Raw genomic sequence first — 15871 nt, 5'->3', positions numbered from 1 at the left:
CTCCCACATTGTACAATTAAACACATATTTTAGAAATTAAGCAATCGGATTGTAAAATATATGGGTACAATATTATTACAATTCTATCAAGAAAGATACATCAATAAAATGTAATCAACAGTCTATGTCCCTCTTATAAGCTAACAAGCAATGTGTAAAATATTGCGTCTGAATTCCCAGTGCCAAATCATTTCTGTAATATTAACATGTTTCCTTCTTTTAATATAATGATTTATTCATTTATAGAAACATCAGATTGAAAAAGATGAGCTACACAATCGGCTGCTATTTAGGAATCCGTATGAAGGTATGCATATAACCAGACTTAAGCAACCTCTGGCTCTACAACAGCTGTTGTAGAACCCCAAGTCTTAGCAAACCCTTACAGCCTCTTAGATGTGCCTGTGTGTGTGATGATGTGTGCCAATGTGTAAGTAACCATACTTTCACCCTGTTCATTTTTGGACCTCTCTCCTGGCAGACCCGCAGGGGAGGTCAAAGGGGCAAGTGTGAGGGCAGTAATGATGGAATTGCGTCATCATGGGCTGCCCTCAGCTTTGCACTGACACAATTTCATTCTTCATCACGAAGTGGGGCGGCGGGGTCATGATGATGTAATTTTTTCCACCCTCCCCCTCCTTCACAAGAAAGAGAAGCAAGTTTCGGAAAGGTGTTTTAATCTCCTGAGGGTCTGGGCTGATTCACTAACACTGCAAGACCAACACCAATTAGTTTTTATCTGTCTAATGTATTAGACAATGAAAATGCAAATGTATACTTGGCAAGTTCAATACAAGTGTAGCATTACTATATTGTGTGCCATTGTGCTTGTTAAATGTGTTATAAATGTACTGTAGAAGGAAATAAGAGGAAAAAAATGTGGTAATGCCGGGTCCCTTTATCCCCTAAAGGGACCTGGGACCCTGACAAATTCATTTTGTTAACTAACTTAATCACAAGCTGAAATCTCTTTCAGGGACAGGGTTGTGAGATGCATTTATACGGAAAAATGTTACTAATCCAACATTTTTGTACATTTTTCAGGCCCTGATCTAAGTTCCTCCATAGAGGTGAGTAGATGTCACAGTCTGCTGCAAACATAAATGCAGTTTTTATGCCAACAAGGGTATCCGCTACATACTAAGGGGAAAACTATAAAGACTGGAACTCTTTTAAAGCATACTTGTCAACTTTTTGAAGTGCCCCTCCGGGAGTTTCTGGAGGGGTATGGGTAGAGGGGGCAGGGCTTGATGAATTGCATAATTTTTTGCCCGGTCCCCATGGCATAATGATATGTATGTGTCATATAACAGCAAACGACGGGGCCAAAGTGCAGAGTTTCCCCGAGAATCGCTTCATTGCGGCTCTTATTCTGCCCACTTCACTAGGAAGTAGGCAGATGCGGGAGGTTGCCCTACTCTCCCGGCAGTCCAAGAAACCTATCCGGAATGTGAGAGTCTCCCAGACATTTTAACCCTCTTTCTATAGCAAACAGATTCGCTTCTTATTATGAAAGTTTATACACTCTAAAGTCAGATACAACTTTGACCCAACCCTCCCCAGAGGCTATTAATGATTTTCTTGCCTCTATTTCGCTTCCTGTTTTGCCTCCCGAAGATGCCGAGGCTTTATGTTCGGACTGGACAGAGGACGAAGTCCACGCCGCTATAAAATCCATGAAGCATGGGAAGGCCCCAGGCCCTGATGGGTTCACGCAAGATTTCTATTCCTCTTTCCGGTCTGAACTGTCCCCGGTGCTCACTAACCTATTTAATTTGGCCACTAAAGACACGTTCTTACCGGCAGAAATGTTAGAGGCACAGATAATCACTATTCCAAAACCAGGGAAAGACCCCACACAATGTCCTAATTACCGGCCCATAGCGCTCCTTAACTTAGATCTAAAAAATTTTGCCAAGCTGATTGCTAACCGCTTAAACCCTATTCTCCCACAATTAATCCATATGGATCAGGTAGGTTTCATTCCAGGTAGACAGGCTCCAGACAATACGAGGAGAGTTCTGAACATTATAGAGACACACTCAGCTGGCTCTGTGCCGCTCTTGTTGCTTTCCTTGGATGCTGAAAAAGCATTCAATAGAATCCACTGGAGTATAATGGCGGTTCTTACTAAATTTGGTTTTGGGGGTTCCTTTTTGCAAGCCATAGCTACCTTATATACTTCTCCTTCTGCTAGAGTCTTTAGTAATGGGTTCCTCTCCTCTGCCTTTCAGATTAGCAATGGTACCAGACAAGGCTGTCCATTATCCCCCCTGATTTTTGTCCTTGCCATGGAACCCCTAGCGGCTAAAGTTAGAATGGATCAAAATGTGGTGGGGACGGTCATTGGTTCTCAACAGCATAAAATTTGTTTGTTTGCTGACGATGTCCTTTTGTTTGTTTCAAACCCTGAGTCTTCCCTACCCACCCTATGCCGCATTTTAGAAGAGTACTCAGCGGTATCTTATTATAAGCTTAATTCTACCAAATCGGAAGCTTTGGGGGTGGCCCTCACACAAGATGCCTTGAAACTCCTTAAGTCTACATATAAATTTCATTGGTGTTCTCTCTCCATAACTTACTTAGGCATATGTATACCATCTGACCCCAACCTGACTATCCAACTTAATTACCAACCACTGTTAGGCTTGTTTGATAAACTAACAAAATCCTGGATTAACTTTGAGGTTTCCTGGGTGGGGAGAGTAGCAGCCGTAAAGATGATGCTCCTTCCAAAGATACTATACCTATTCCGTTGTATTCCTTACCTGGTGCTTATGTGTTTGCTTAAAAAATTCTACTCTATTGCATTTAAATTTATCTGGAGCAATAGACGCCCCAAACTATCAAGAGATAAGACGTTTAGAGCTAAAGTAAAAGGTGGATTAGCTGCCCCTAAGCTAGAAACATATCAGTTTGTGGCTATCCTAGACCAGCTTAGGGATTGGCATGCCCCTCCTCAGCTAAGGAAGCCTTGGGTTGACATTGAGCAACATAGTTTCCTCCCATTCCCATTACTAGACCTGCTATGGTTAGACAAGCCAAGTAGACCGAGTTCTTCCCAAACCCTGAGAAGTGTCAGAGACTCTCTCTCTGTCTGGGACAAGATGTTGATTCTCCTGCCAGATTTTCATCTCCCCTCCTCTAGCCTTTCTACAATTGCACTGTCCCAACTGATTCCAGATCTGCGCCTTGGCTTTTGGGACAGGCAGGGGGCTAGCCGGCTGGGGGACCTTATGGAGGGAGGTTCACTTCTCTCTTTTTCCCAAATTCAAGAGAGATATGATGTCCCAGTCCGTGACTTTTACAAGTACCTCCAAATTAGACATTGGGTACATTCTCATCCCTCATTCCCTCCGGTCTTAAAACCGGCTCCCCCTGGTATTATGTCATCTCTCTCTCCCACTTCTCATGCGGGAGGCATCTCGGTTTGGTACCGACTCTTGATGGTTCCTGTGGACAGCAGAGATCTCTCGGTGCAGGGGATTTGGGAGAAAGAACTAAATTTAGATATTTGACCAGAGGTCTGGTCGAAAATCAATCAGAATATATACAAAATGTCAAAGTGTATTAATCATTCAGAAATGCTTATTAAAATGATTCACAGGGTGTATCTCACGCCAGACAAACTGCATAAAATCTGGCCGTCAGAAACTAAGTACTGTTGGAGAAATTGTGGGGAAGTTAGCATGCTTCTACACGTTTTTTGGAACTGCCCTAAGCTACAACCTCTTTGGGTTGAAATTTTCCATCTAATCACTCAGGTCACTAAGGATGATTTATCCCCATGTCCGGCTATGGCACTTTTACACCTATATCCCCCTCATCTTCAGCATCATAATCACTATGTGGCTGGGCACATACTCATATCAGCCAGAGCCGCAATAGCTCAAAGCTGGAAATCCCCCTTGGTTCCATCTCTTACCAAAATCATCAGCAAAGTACAACACAGCTATGAGATGGAAACCATAGGCTTTAACTTTTCCTCAAGAGCTTCCTCACCCCTGGTTAAATGGTTCACATGGTACGAATTCTTTTCAAAGTATAGACCTGTGTCTGCCACCTAAATCTTCCATGCTGTATACCCCTCTGGAGGGTAGATGTCCCGCTCTCAAAATGTGCCTTTACGGTTGATTGGGGTCAATACGGCCAGTCTCCGACTCCTGCCCCCCTGTCTGTCTCCCTCCTCCTCCCCATTGAAGTCGTATATTATATATATTATGTATATTATGTGTACTTGAATGTTTCCTGTGTTATTGTTTTTTGTTACTTTTTTGATGGTTTATGGGCAGTTCTGACTGATTTATTGGATCTACATTATATATTATGCACTGTACTCTGTGGTAACTGCTATGTTTGTTACATATTCTTTTACTAAAAACTTAATAAAAACCTTTGAGTAAAAAGTGTACCTGCCGCTGGCACACAGAGTAGAGTGTTTATGTATATATCAAATCAATAGGTACTAGTGACACTACTAAGGCATGAGGCACAAGTTCATAGTAAAGTAGTGAATTAAGGCCAAGTATTGGTTCAGCGCACAAAAAGCTGTGGTCCTCATTTACAAAACACACTGGATGTACAGTGCAGTATTCTTTGGTGTGTGACTTGATGGTCCACCCTATGCACATCAAGGGGCATGTCTACTCGTTGCTCTCAAGATCTGTTCCCACAAATTTAGACATGCACTTCGATGAGACAGAGAAATCTGAAGAGGCACACTGTACAAAAGTATATACTGAACATCGAAAGACCAACCTCCAACTACTTTTAGATCCCCCTTTTTACTAAATAACATTTTCTAATTTTTCTCCTAAAATACTGCTTTATCCTCATTTATGATCTCAAATAATCATGAGAGTGAGGGAACATTGGGCTTTTCTTTATTACCTGTGCCACTTTTGTGTTTGAAGCTTTGTATTACATTGTGTAAAGTACCCAAGAAACGAGCTTCTGTGCTTAAGTGCAAATGGAAGGCATAAAATGTTGGACACCATAAAGCATAGGAAATGACCCTATCTCTGCCAGCTGAGCTTAGCACAAAGGTCATTTTACGGGGTGGAAATGGACATGAGCCTCTGCACAGAAATGTCAATGATCTTGCGCTGCAAATTGAAATCTTGTCATTGCACTGCTCTAAAATACTAGGTGCACTGGGGTTATCAATCCTCACCATGGAAACCACACCCTTACTCCCCCCAACTCCACCCACCTGCTGGTACAAGCTTCTGCTCTGCCAAAATCTTTCTCTATAAACCTTTGTGCCCTTGGAGAAAATCTAGGTGCACCTGCGCAAACTGAATTTCACAGCAGAGTTTACTCTGCGTCTCAGCTATTTTTCTCTTCATAAATGAAGCTCACTGTGTAGGCATTGGGTACACTTCAATTTTGTGCACTGTGATTTTGTGAACGAGTTTTAAAGAGCCAAACCTTTCTCAGTTCAACTGCGCCTTACACTGTAAACGAAGCCTGGCCATCTACCAATGGTGACAATATGTCTATTCCTGGAGAGTCCAGACCAATCACCTCACAACCCAGTATACCCTGGGACTGTGGGAGAATCAGCTCTATGGGAGCTGTGAAATTTATACACTGTTACAAATGGAGATGCTCAGGCTCGGTTCCTCGAGAACCGAACACACCCGAATTTAGGGGATCCAAGTACCGAGCTGAGCCGGCTCAGTACTTTCGCGCTTTTTCGAATAGAAAATGAAGCAAAACATCATTGTTACGTCGTCGGATCTCGGGAGTTTTGAAATCTATAAATACCGCCCTCCATGGCGATCTAGCGCCATTTGAAAGAGAAACACAGAAGGGGTAGCACACTGCGTTGAGCAGTTGGTCAGCCAAATAGATAGAATTGAAAGAGGAGGGGGTAGCAGTGTTCAACAAAGTCTACAGTGACATTCAGGAGAACTCCATTGGTAATTCTCATTGCAGAAAAATACAAATACTAGTGCTGTCAGGGTTGGTGTAATTATGCAGTCAAATTCTACTGTGTTATATAGGTAACACACAAAGAGGAGAACTCCATTGGTAATTTTCATTGCAGAAAAATACAAATACTAGTGCTGCCAGGGCTGGTGTAATTCTGCAGTCAAATTCTACTGTGTTATATAGGTGATACCCAAAGAGAAGAGCTCCATTGCTCCATTGCTAAGCTAATTGTCATTGCTGAAATACAAATATTAGGCCTTGCAGGCTTTTCTTCTGAATTTGCAGTCAAAGTGTACGGTGTTATATACACCCAAAGAGAAGAGCTCCATTACTCCATTGCCAATTGTCATTGCTGAAATACAAATAGTAGGCCTTGCAGGCTTTTCTTCTGAATTTGCAGTCATAGTGTACGGTGTTATCAAAATGGATTCACAACAGTACACAGAAGACCAGGAGCACCAAGCAGCTGCTGCCACCAGTCATGGTGATAGTAAACCGTGTACGTCATCTGGTAAAGCCTATGTAAATGTACATAGTGTTTTTAAGTCAAGGAAACAAAAAAGTAAAAAAACACCTTTTACCTTGGTCAAGAAAAAAGAACTGTAATCCAGGCAATATTATCTGCAGAAAAACAAAGAGTTGCCAACATGACATTCTACACATGCAGTGGCAAAGAAAGAATGAGGCCTTCAGCTTTCTCTATGAGTTCGAGTTCTGCAACTGTTACTGAGGCATCTTCTTGTAAGGTCAGTCGTGACCAAGCAAGACCTTGTCATTCTGAATCCAAATTGGTGCCCAAATACTTTTACGTGTAAAAGACGAGCTGAAAGAAAACAGTAAGGCATTAGAGGAAAATGTATGTTCAGATTCAAAAATGACACAAATCCCTGAGGAGAGTCCATCCACGAGTGCTATGTGTAATCGTGACCATTCTGATAGTGTACCCATAAAGAAGGCCCCTTTCAGCTTTGCTGCAGATGTGTGCCTGAACAGCCCGAGTGTAGTCGGTGATACACCAATTGAGGATGCCACTTTGGAATTGCAACATAGTGAGGGGGATATTTGTGTAACCGACGAGGGCGCTAATGAGGATGTTGATGAGAATGATGTTGTTTGTGTAAGTCCTGCACCGGTGGAAGCAGTTCTTGCATGTTATAGGAAGAAGGCCATTGTCATGCCTGGACATAAGACCAAAAAATCCACCTCTTATGTGTGGAATTATTTTTATCCAAATCCTGACAACAGTTGCCCAGCGATTTGTAGAGTATGTAAAGCCACGCTCAGTTGAGGTAGGGACCTTAACCATCTAGGAACCTCATCCATGTTACGCCATTTGTCGCAAGTACATGGCAAGGTTTTGGGAAAATCTGAAAATTATGCTAAAAAAATAACAACAAGCAGTCCAACATCAGCTAGAACCCTTCTCTCACCTACATCCTGATGCCTGCAATCTACACCCACAACACCGTCCTCGTCAATATCCTCAGTAGCGATCAGAGTTAGTTCTGCATCCTAGTTGCTAAGGCTAGATGACTCCTCCACTATTCTGGATTCCTCAGAAGAATTCTTGAGCGTTAGTCCCACTGCTGCTGCTGCTGCTGCTGATGCTGGGGGTGAATCTTCATCCCAGAAGCAAACCAAGAAGAAGACTACTAGTAGTTTACAACAATTGACTGCTAAACAATCCTTAGCAAGAGGAAGCAAGTTTGAAAGCTGTCACCCAGTCGCAAAGCGGATCACAGACGCCATGGCGACTATTCTAGTATTAGATCTGCATCCAATATCCACTATTAATGCAGCTGGTTTTAGACAGCTACTTGAGGTCTTGTGTCCACGTTACCAAATTCCATCATAGCACCATTTCAGTAGTAAAAGCTATTCCTAACCTCTACCAGAAGATTCGTAAAAATGTTATTATTGGGCAGCAAAATGCCATTCTACCCACTGTACACTTAACCACAGATATGTGGACAAGCGGAACTGGGCAAACTAAAGATTACATGACTGTGACAGCCCACTGGGTTGGTGATTCACCTTCATCAGCAAGAACAGCAGCAGCAGCATGTACCCAAGTACATCACATTTATCAGAGGCAGGCTACTCTGTGTATCACCAGCTTCACTAAGAGGCATACAGCTGACAATTTGTCTTATCCCACTTGGACTCTCCTCCGGATATGTCATTTCTGATAATGCCACCAATATTGTCACAGCATTACAGTTGGGTGAATTTCATCACATTCCCTGTTTTGCTCACACAATAAACATGGTGGTGCAGAGCTTTTTAAAAAATGACAGGGATGTGCAGGAGATGCTGTCTGTGGCCCGTAAAAAATCTGGACATTTCCGGCATACGGCAGCATCGTGTAGGAGATTGCAGCAGCTGCAAGAGTAATTTAATTTGCCCTGCCACCAACTGAAGCAAGAGGTGGTGGCAAGGTGGAATTCCACCCTGTATATGCTTCTGCGGATGGAGGAACAGCGAAAAGCCATCCACGCTTACTGCACAAGCCATGACATTGGAAAAGGAGGGGGGATGTATTTTACTCAAGCGCAGTGGAGAATACTTTCCGTGTTGTGCAAGGTGCTGAAACCATTCAAAGTAGTCCCCTGTGAAGTGAATTCAGACACTACTAGCTTCAGTCGAGTGATTTCCTTAATTAGACTTTTGGAAAAGCAGCTTGGGAAACTGAAGGAGGAGATTAAACAAAGCAATTATGCTAAGTATGTCGGACTTGTAGATCAAGTACTTTATTTGCTTCGTCAGGATCCAAGAGTTATCATAATCTTGAAATCGGATCACTACATTTTGGCGACTGTGCTTGATCCTCGGTTTAAGAGCTATGGGCCTGATTCATTAAGGATCTTAACTTGAGAAACTTCTTATTTAAGACTCCTGGACAAAACCATGTTACAATGCAAGGGGTGCAAATTAGTATTCTGTTTTGCACATAAGTTAAATACTGACTGTTTTTTTATGTAGCACACAAATATCAACTTTAAATTTCAGTGTACAAATAAGCTATGAAGTATTTGTGTGCTACATGAAAGAACAGTCAGTATTTAACTTATGTGCAAAACAGAATACTAATTTGCACCCCTTGCATTGTAACATGGTTTTGTCCAGGAGTCTTACATAAGAAGTTTCTTAAGTTGAGATCCTTAATGAATCAGGCCCCATGTCTTCTCTTTGTTTCCAACTGACCCATATCTGAAGAGATGCAATGAGCTCCTGGTGAGCAAGATGACAGCTCAAGTGTTACGTGGCAGGACGGTGTCTTCTCCTTCATTTTTTCACTCAACTGCTGCTAGGTATAAATTTAGCTTTCCCAAGAGACCCAGGGATGATGCAGATGACTTTTAAAGACAAGTTTGACTTTAAAAGCCATCGCCACTTTATATTTTAAAGGCAAGTTTGCCTTTAAAAGCCACTGCCGCTTTAAATTTACCCCCTTGTCTCTCCTGTTGACTATCACTTCAGAAGGTCACCTCCCACCACAATAAATCAGGTCAGTTCTGTATTATAAAAGAAAATCAACGTTACATGATTTTGCAACATATTTACAATGGGACAAATTTGCAACCGTATTGCAAGCAACATCGGATGCCATAAGTAACTGAAGTACTGAAGTAAGTAACTGCTTCAGTGTTTAACCTGAGAGGCTGCTTAGCAAATTCTAGTGACTCACGGCAATCTGAGAACTTATTATTCATTTTGTACCTACCTATTTTTTCTTCAGTTTCGCTTTTACTGGAAACTTACTCAGAAATTACCCCCCAAGTGCTACTCTCTATTCACCTTAGGCAATTCTGCCTTGAGCATCACGTTGAAAATCAAAGTGATTTTTCTGAAAATGAACCAATTGGGCTTAGCTCTAGAAAACACATTAAATGGAGTCCCACAGGCCCTCTATTATCTGAAAACCTCTGACTTATTGTCTGCCACCCATACCTAACAACTAACTAGGTCACACATGCGATTCCCTACTCTGAGTCGATAAAGTGTGAGCTATCTATCTGCTTTTCCACAATATTATAATGAACTCTTATTGACTGCCAAACCACACCAGAATATCCAGTAATTTTATAAAGTAAGGAAGTCAGAGAAGGAGATGGCCACTTAAGCATAACCAAAGGGGTGGAGTTTCAGATCTTCTGAGCCTGGAGCTGTTTACTCTGAAACCCAATTCGATATGAATCACCAAAATTTGTTGGAAAGTACTCCAAAGGGGTCTCACGCTACTCAATTATGCAGAAAGGGTAAAAGACTTCCCAGCGCCCATTAATAAAGAAAAGGTCATTTTAAATAAATGGGAAAAACTATTTATACACATACCTGGCTGTTTCCAGGTATGCAGCCCCCCACCCTCTTGGCACCCCTGCTCATTGATGTCATAGATCAATTGCTAGACCGCATTCCCCTACTGTACCTCATGCCTAAGTGATGCCACTGGTTTCAAGTGAGTAGATTAGCTCCATTTCATGTATATTATTTCAGCCATCACAATGGCCACTTCCACTATGTGCAGGTGACTGGTGTACATTAATTTCTAAGCTACAAAAGGACAGAGCTAGAAAGAAACCACAAAATGAACTATAGAGAGCACAATTTGATGTCTTTTCGTTTGTTTTTTACAGAATGCAGCCGTGCAACCATCAAATCCTTTAAAATGTCCACAATGTGAAGAACAATTCCAAGCCAATGAGACTCAGGTGTATCAAGATCATGTGATGTGCCATGACTTAGTGTCTCCCACTAATATGTCCTCCTGATTAAGAATAGTGGCCTTGTGATTTTTATTGGTAGAAATAATCTGTTTTTAGGTAAGAAAATTATATATATATATATGCAATAACCTTACAGAAAAACTACAACCTACTTGATTAACATATAGGAAGAATGTATATATTTCCTCATCTGAATAAATCAATACTACATCCTTATTTTATTGGATCTTTCTCTATTACGTATTAGAGAAGAATTGTTTCTACAGAGGTTGCAATATTGCTGCTCTACCTTCTGGCTGTATTTCCTATTCTACAACAATTCTTATTTAATATTGTCAGATATATTTGTTCTGGGGAAAGAGCAGCATTTTTTTCCGGTGTAGTGGGTGGGGTTCCAAATTGTGTTGATTGCCTATCGCCCTCCTCTTAATTTAAGCCACATTTTAAAGAGCTCCACCTTGTAAATTGCTTTGTAACTTACTTCTAAGGTTAGAGTATCATATGTTATTTAGAGGGTCCCTTTAGAAGTAGGATGGAAAATATAAAATACATGCCAAAATAGTCCAAATTAATAGCGTTTAGTCTGTAAAGCAGCCAAAAAGAATAGCACAAATAGAGCTGAAAATCTTATGTAACAAATACAAGCAGTAATACAAAAAGGGCAACAGGAATTAAGTCCTATTATAAAGGGCAAATCCCAGGCAAATATAAGGATGGTAAGGGTAACAGGTAACAGAGTAGGGGTAGGAAGTAAATGGGAAAGACGGGGAGGGAGACAACAAGAGGAACGAGGGTCCTGCTCGTGAGAGCTTGCTCACAAGGTTTTACCCATGTCATTTGGTCCTTAGTGTAATTTGAGTTTGACATGCCTGATATATGAAATAGATACAGCAAGTGGGAATGGACATGAGCCCTCTGCACAGAACAAATACTGGATTTTCAAGAACAGGTTTCCATCATTTTTGTCAAAGGCAACTCCATGCTTTGTTTTATATACATGTTAATGAATATCAAAGCTCCAAAGTGTCCGGATTTCAGTGGGACCTCAAAAAAAAGTTTACATAAAAGTGGGAGGAGGTTTGTGATTTGGACAGATTAGGGGTGTGACTTATTTTATCCCTAATTAGGAAGTAAAAATATTGATTTATGGAGTCAAAATGTGACCATCCGGTATACTTTCCACCAATCCACGCCTCCTCGAACTTAGTGAATCTTTACTCCTTTCTCTTCTTTTCTGTAGCCGGAGGGGGTCTGTGCAGGCCCCGTCCCTCCCGGCTGCTCTTTCGCCTTCTCCCTCTTTTTTCCCTCTCCCCCTCCCTAGAGGAGACCATGCACCCCCCTTCCTTCCTTTACTTGAGCCCTACTCCCCCCTCACCCTTTAGACCTTACTTCTTTCCTCCCTAAAAACAGAATAATCCAACATGAAGCTGTTAGAGGGCTCACGCCATGAGCTCTTTGGGTACCTCAGAGCAAACTCATTCATTGTCTCCAGGAACTCATGTGTTTTAATCGTTATGGATGTCCTTAAGGTTGTTTCGATGATATTCTGCTGGCATGTACGATTCCTATATGGACCGTTTAAATGATCCCTATTTCTTTTCTGTACCCTCATATCTCATGTTGTTGCTGAAAATAAACATTTAAAAAAAACTGAAGAAGAAAAAATGTGACCATCCACGTCCCCTTTCTGGAAAAGCTCCACTCACTTCCTCTTAAGTCCCCACTTATTTATTGCAATTTGAGTTACACGTATCGTAACATAAAAGCTAGGTATAGATTTGGCCGCTTCAAGAGATGCTTTTAGTTATCATCATGAACTTGAACAAAGCGCTTACAGCCTGGGCTGGTTACTGCTCATGCGGGGGGACAAAGAGAATAGACCTGTGGATTTTCCTGAACCCCGAGGCCAGTGAAGATCAAGGTAATGTGTAAAAGTTAGAAAATCATTACTTATCTGTGTGGAACTAAAAGTCTCAGCAAGCCCTGGTAGCTATTAACTGCTTGGGCATTTGTTAAAAATCTTTATTAAATATAAAAAAAAAAAATCACACAAACCCTTGTTTCCATCTTTATTGTACTCCTAAATCCATAGGTTACTTTTTCTCTTCCGCCATGAAGTAATCCCTGTTAGACGATATCAACCTGCTCTTAGTGGAGCCATAAAACGAATGAAAGAAATGGGGCCTGTTCATAATTAGGCAAGCTGCCTTGATTGGCTGTAGAGTGAGAAAACCGCTCTGATTGGCTAGTTACTTATATACCACTCGTGATCTACGAAAGAAGTTCATTGTATCAATGAAGTTCATTCATAGACCATGAGGGGTCTGTATGATCAGACTTTGCCTACATAGGGCCTGATTTAGAGTTGGATATTAGTCCAACTCACAGTCATAAAAGTGTGGTTTGTTTTACTGTGCATGCAGTAAAAAAAATAAGAAATATACTTTAACAGAAAAAAAAATTCATATGATAGGATTCTGCATTTGCTGATCATAATTGTTATTTCAGTGTCTTTTTAAACCTTATTTTCATCTTTTGGACATTATTTCTTGATTGGGTGAGAATGAAAAAATTAAGACTTTCCTACAGGTTTTCAGTAAAGTATAACGTATGATGTGAGAGTCAAAGAGGTAACAGGACATTTCCCCCTTCTGTTTTTATACCTACTTCCTTCCTCCACATTATACCATTTGCTCAATGCTGTACTGACTAATAAATAAACAGGAGAAGGGATAGAGCATTGAATATTAAAATGTTTAATACAAGCTTTTTGCATACACCTAAATTATATAAAACAACAAATATATCTATCTATTTATATATATATATATATATATATATATATATATATATATATATATATATATATATATATACATATATATATATATATATATATATATATATATATATATATATATATATATCTCAATACTATTCAGATGATATAAGCTAATTTTACTCTCAACTCCACATGCGCACATGTTACTAATATACACAGTCCACTCTATAGCAACAATGTATGTTAGTGCTGATACAAGTCTATTACCACCTGAAAGTTACCGTGATTATCAGACATATGTGTGCACAGGACATGTAGTCTCCTAAAAGAGATCTGGATAAATATCCCAGCCAGGATCCTTCTGTAATCTGACAGCTCAAGACACTAAAATTCCACCAAATAATTGTGCTGGGTTGATTACCCATATCCGGGCCATGTTCTAATATACCTCCTATTCAGCACTTCACCGCAGCAAATGTACAGTTCCTTGCTTGATATCAGTAGCAATATAATCACCAGGTATCAGGAAATCAGATGTTATAACAGTATTCCACAGACCAATGATGGGCAATCTAAAGCACATGCTCTAACCTTCAAAAGGGCCACACATTGCCCTGAATATCAGTAATAAGATAAAACAATACATTTAAGCAAAGAAAGAGACATTATCTGTTATAACATATCAGCAGGCATTTTAAACAAGTGTTACAAGCTAAAACAAACATCTGACAATAATACAGGAAGGAGCTGGGCACCGCAGGTGAAGGCTCAGAGGGCCACATGCGACCCTAGAGCACACTGTTGCCCATTACTGCCATAACCTCTGTCTGATGCATAACTCTTAAAAGGTTCTCCGCTTTCACTATTCCTCAGAGAGATAAAGAGGTTTGTATCTGGCAGTCTTTAATGGACATTCTGTCTTATCACAGGGCACCACCTAATCACTGTTCAGACACTTGGTCAACCAGCAATTAACATATCTTAAAACATTATTGGGAAATCGTCCTAAAACTAGTCAATAACAGAATAAATATAATATCAATAAAACCGCAAATTCATGTTATTAATTTCTTACATATCATATGTGTCCTGACCATAATAAGCAGCATATCAGCTGTGGCTGTACATGTGTCTATTCAAGAAATAATTATAATAATGTAATGCAAATTAAAAATGAAATATATATCTTTTGTAAAAATTACTGGTGTTATAGCACTTACCTCTATTCAGAGTATCTATAGACTATTAGCATTCTTTGGGATTAATTTCTCATTTATATAGACAGCTATTTGTATATATTTTTTAGAGATGGGCGGGCTCGGTTCCCCGAGATCCGAATCCTAACGAATTTAGGGTATCCGAGTACCGAGCCGAGCACGCTCGGTACTGTCCCGCCCATTCGGATTCTAAATCGAGGCAAAATGTCATCGTCACGTATTCGTTTTTCTGAGCTCGGTTCTCGCGAGATTTGAAAAGCTTAAATACCAGCCTCCACAGCAATCCATCGCCATTTGACAGAGGGAGAAATCAGGGTTAGGTCACACTGGCTATATAAGCGCAGGGACAGTGATTGATTGTATTCAATACCATTGTAATCAGTTGTTACAGCAGTAAGTGGAGAAGAGAGGAGGGTTTTTGTTCAGTTTCTGGCACTCCAAGTGCTGTTGGGGTGTCCGCCATTCTTTTGCAGAAATTTATCTGGCTGTCAAAAAAGTCCTATTTTGCAGCAGTGTCAAAAAAATATATTTGGCACTCCCAATTGCTTTTGGGGTGTCCCCCATTCTTTTGCATTAATTTATCTGACTGTCAAAAAAGTCCTATTTTGCAGCAGTGTCAAAATAATATATTTAGCACTCCCAATTGCTGTTTGGAGTGTACCCCATTCTTATGCAGAAATTTATCTGGCTTTGCAAAAAGTCCTATTTTGCAGCAGTGTCAAAATAATATATTTAGCACTCCCATTTGCTTTTGGGGTGTCCCCCATTCTTTTGCAGAAATTTTTCTGCCTGTCCAAAAAGTCCTATTTGACAGCAGTGTCAAAAACAATTTGTAGCACTACAAGTGCTTTGGGCTCAGAATGGATTCAAAGCAGTCCACATATGAGCAAAATGAGCAACCAGGTTCTGTCACCAGTCCTGATGGTAGTGTTCCCAGTACGTCATCTGGGAAAGGTGATGTTAAATTACACTGTCTATTGAAATCAGCCCAAAAAACACACACCAAAATTTTTTTTACTGTGTTGAAGCTAAAAAGAAGTGTAACTGATACCTCCACGCAGACACCTCAGACCCCTGCCCGCAAACTCTTTACCCTTTGCCTTGCCAATAAAAAAAAAATTGCCAACATGCCATTCTACACACGCAGTGGAAAAGAGAAAATGAGGCATTCGCCTTTCTTTATTAGTGGCAGATCCAAAAATGTTACC

General features: G+C 40.6%; 1 protein-coding gene across 4 annotated transcripts in view; it reads left to right on the top strand.

Annotated features, from left to right (window-relative positions):
- The window catches only part of LOC142094614 (calcium-binding and coiled-coil domain-containing protein 2-like), a 34139-nt gene extending 23259 nt beyond the window's left edge, over positions 1-10880 (top strand). For 3 of the 4 annotated variants that reach the window (XM_075176940.1, XM_075176941.1, XM_075176943.1), the window contains 3 exons: positions 247-307; positions 1045-1070; positions 10575-10880. In XM_075176940.1, coding sequence (XP_075033041.1) covers positions 247-307; positions 1045-1070; positions 10575-10709 — 222 coding nt within the window. In that variant the 3' untranslated portion in view covers positions 10710-10880. The remainder of the gene's footprint in view (positions 1-246; positions 308-1044; positions 1071-10574) is intronic. The other variant, XM_075176942.1, reaches the window with a different exon arrangement.
- Positions 10881-15871: the final 4991 nt, after the last annotated feature.

The sequence above is a fragment of the Mixophyes fleayi genome, chromosome 6 (assembly GCF_038048845.1).
Source record: "Mixophyes fleayi isolate aMixFle1 chromosome 6, aMixFle1.hap1, whole genome shotgun sequence".
Taxonomy (NCBI): domain Eukaryota; kingdom Metazoa; phylum Chordata; class Amphibia; order Anura; family Limnodynastidae; genus Mixophyes; species Mixophyes fleayi.
Note: the sequence above shows the minus strand (reverse complement) of the source record. Positions and strands in the feature narration are given on the sequence as shown.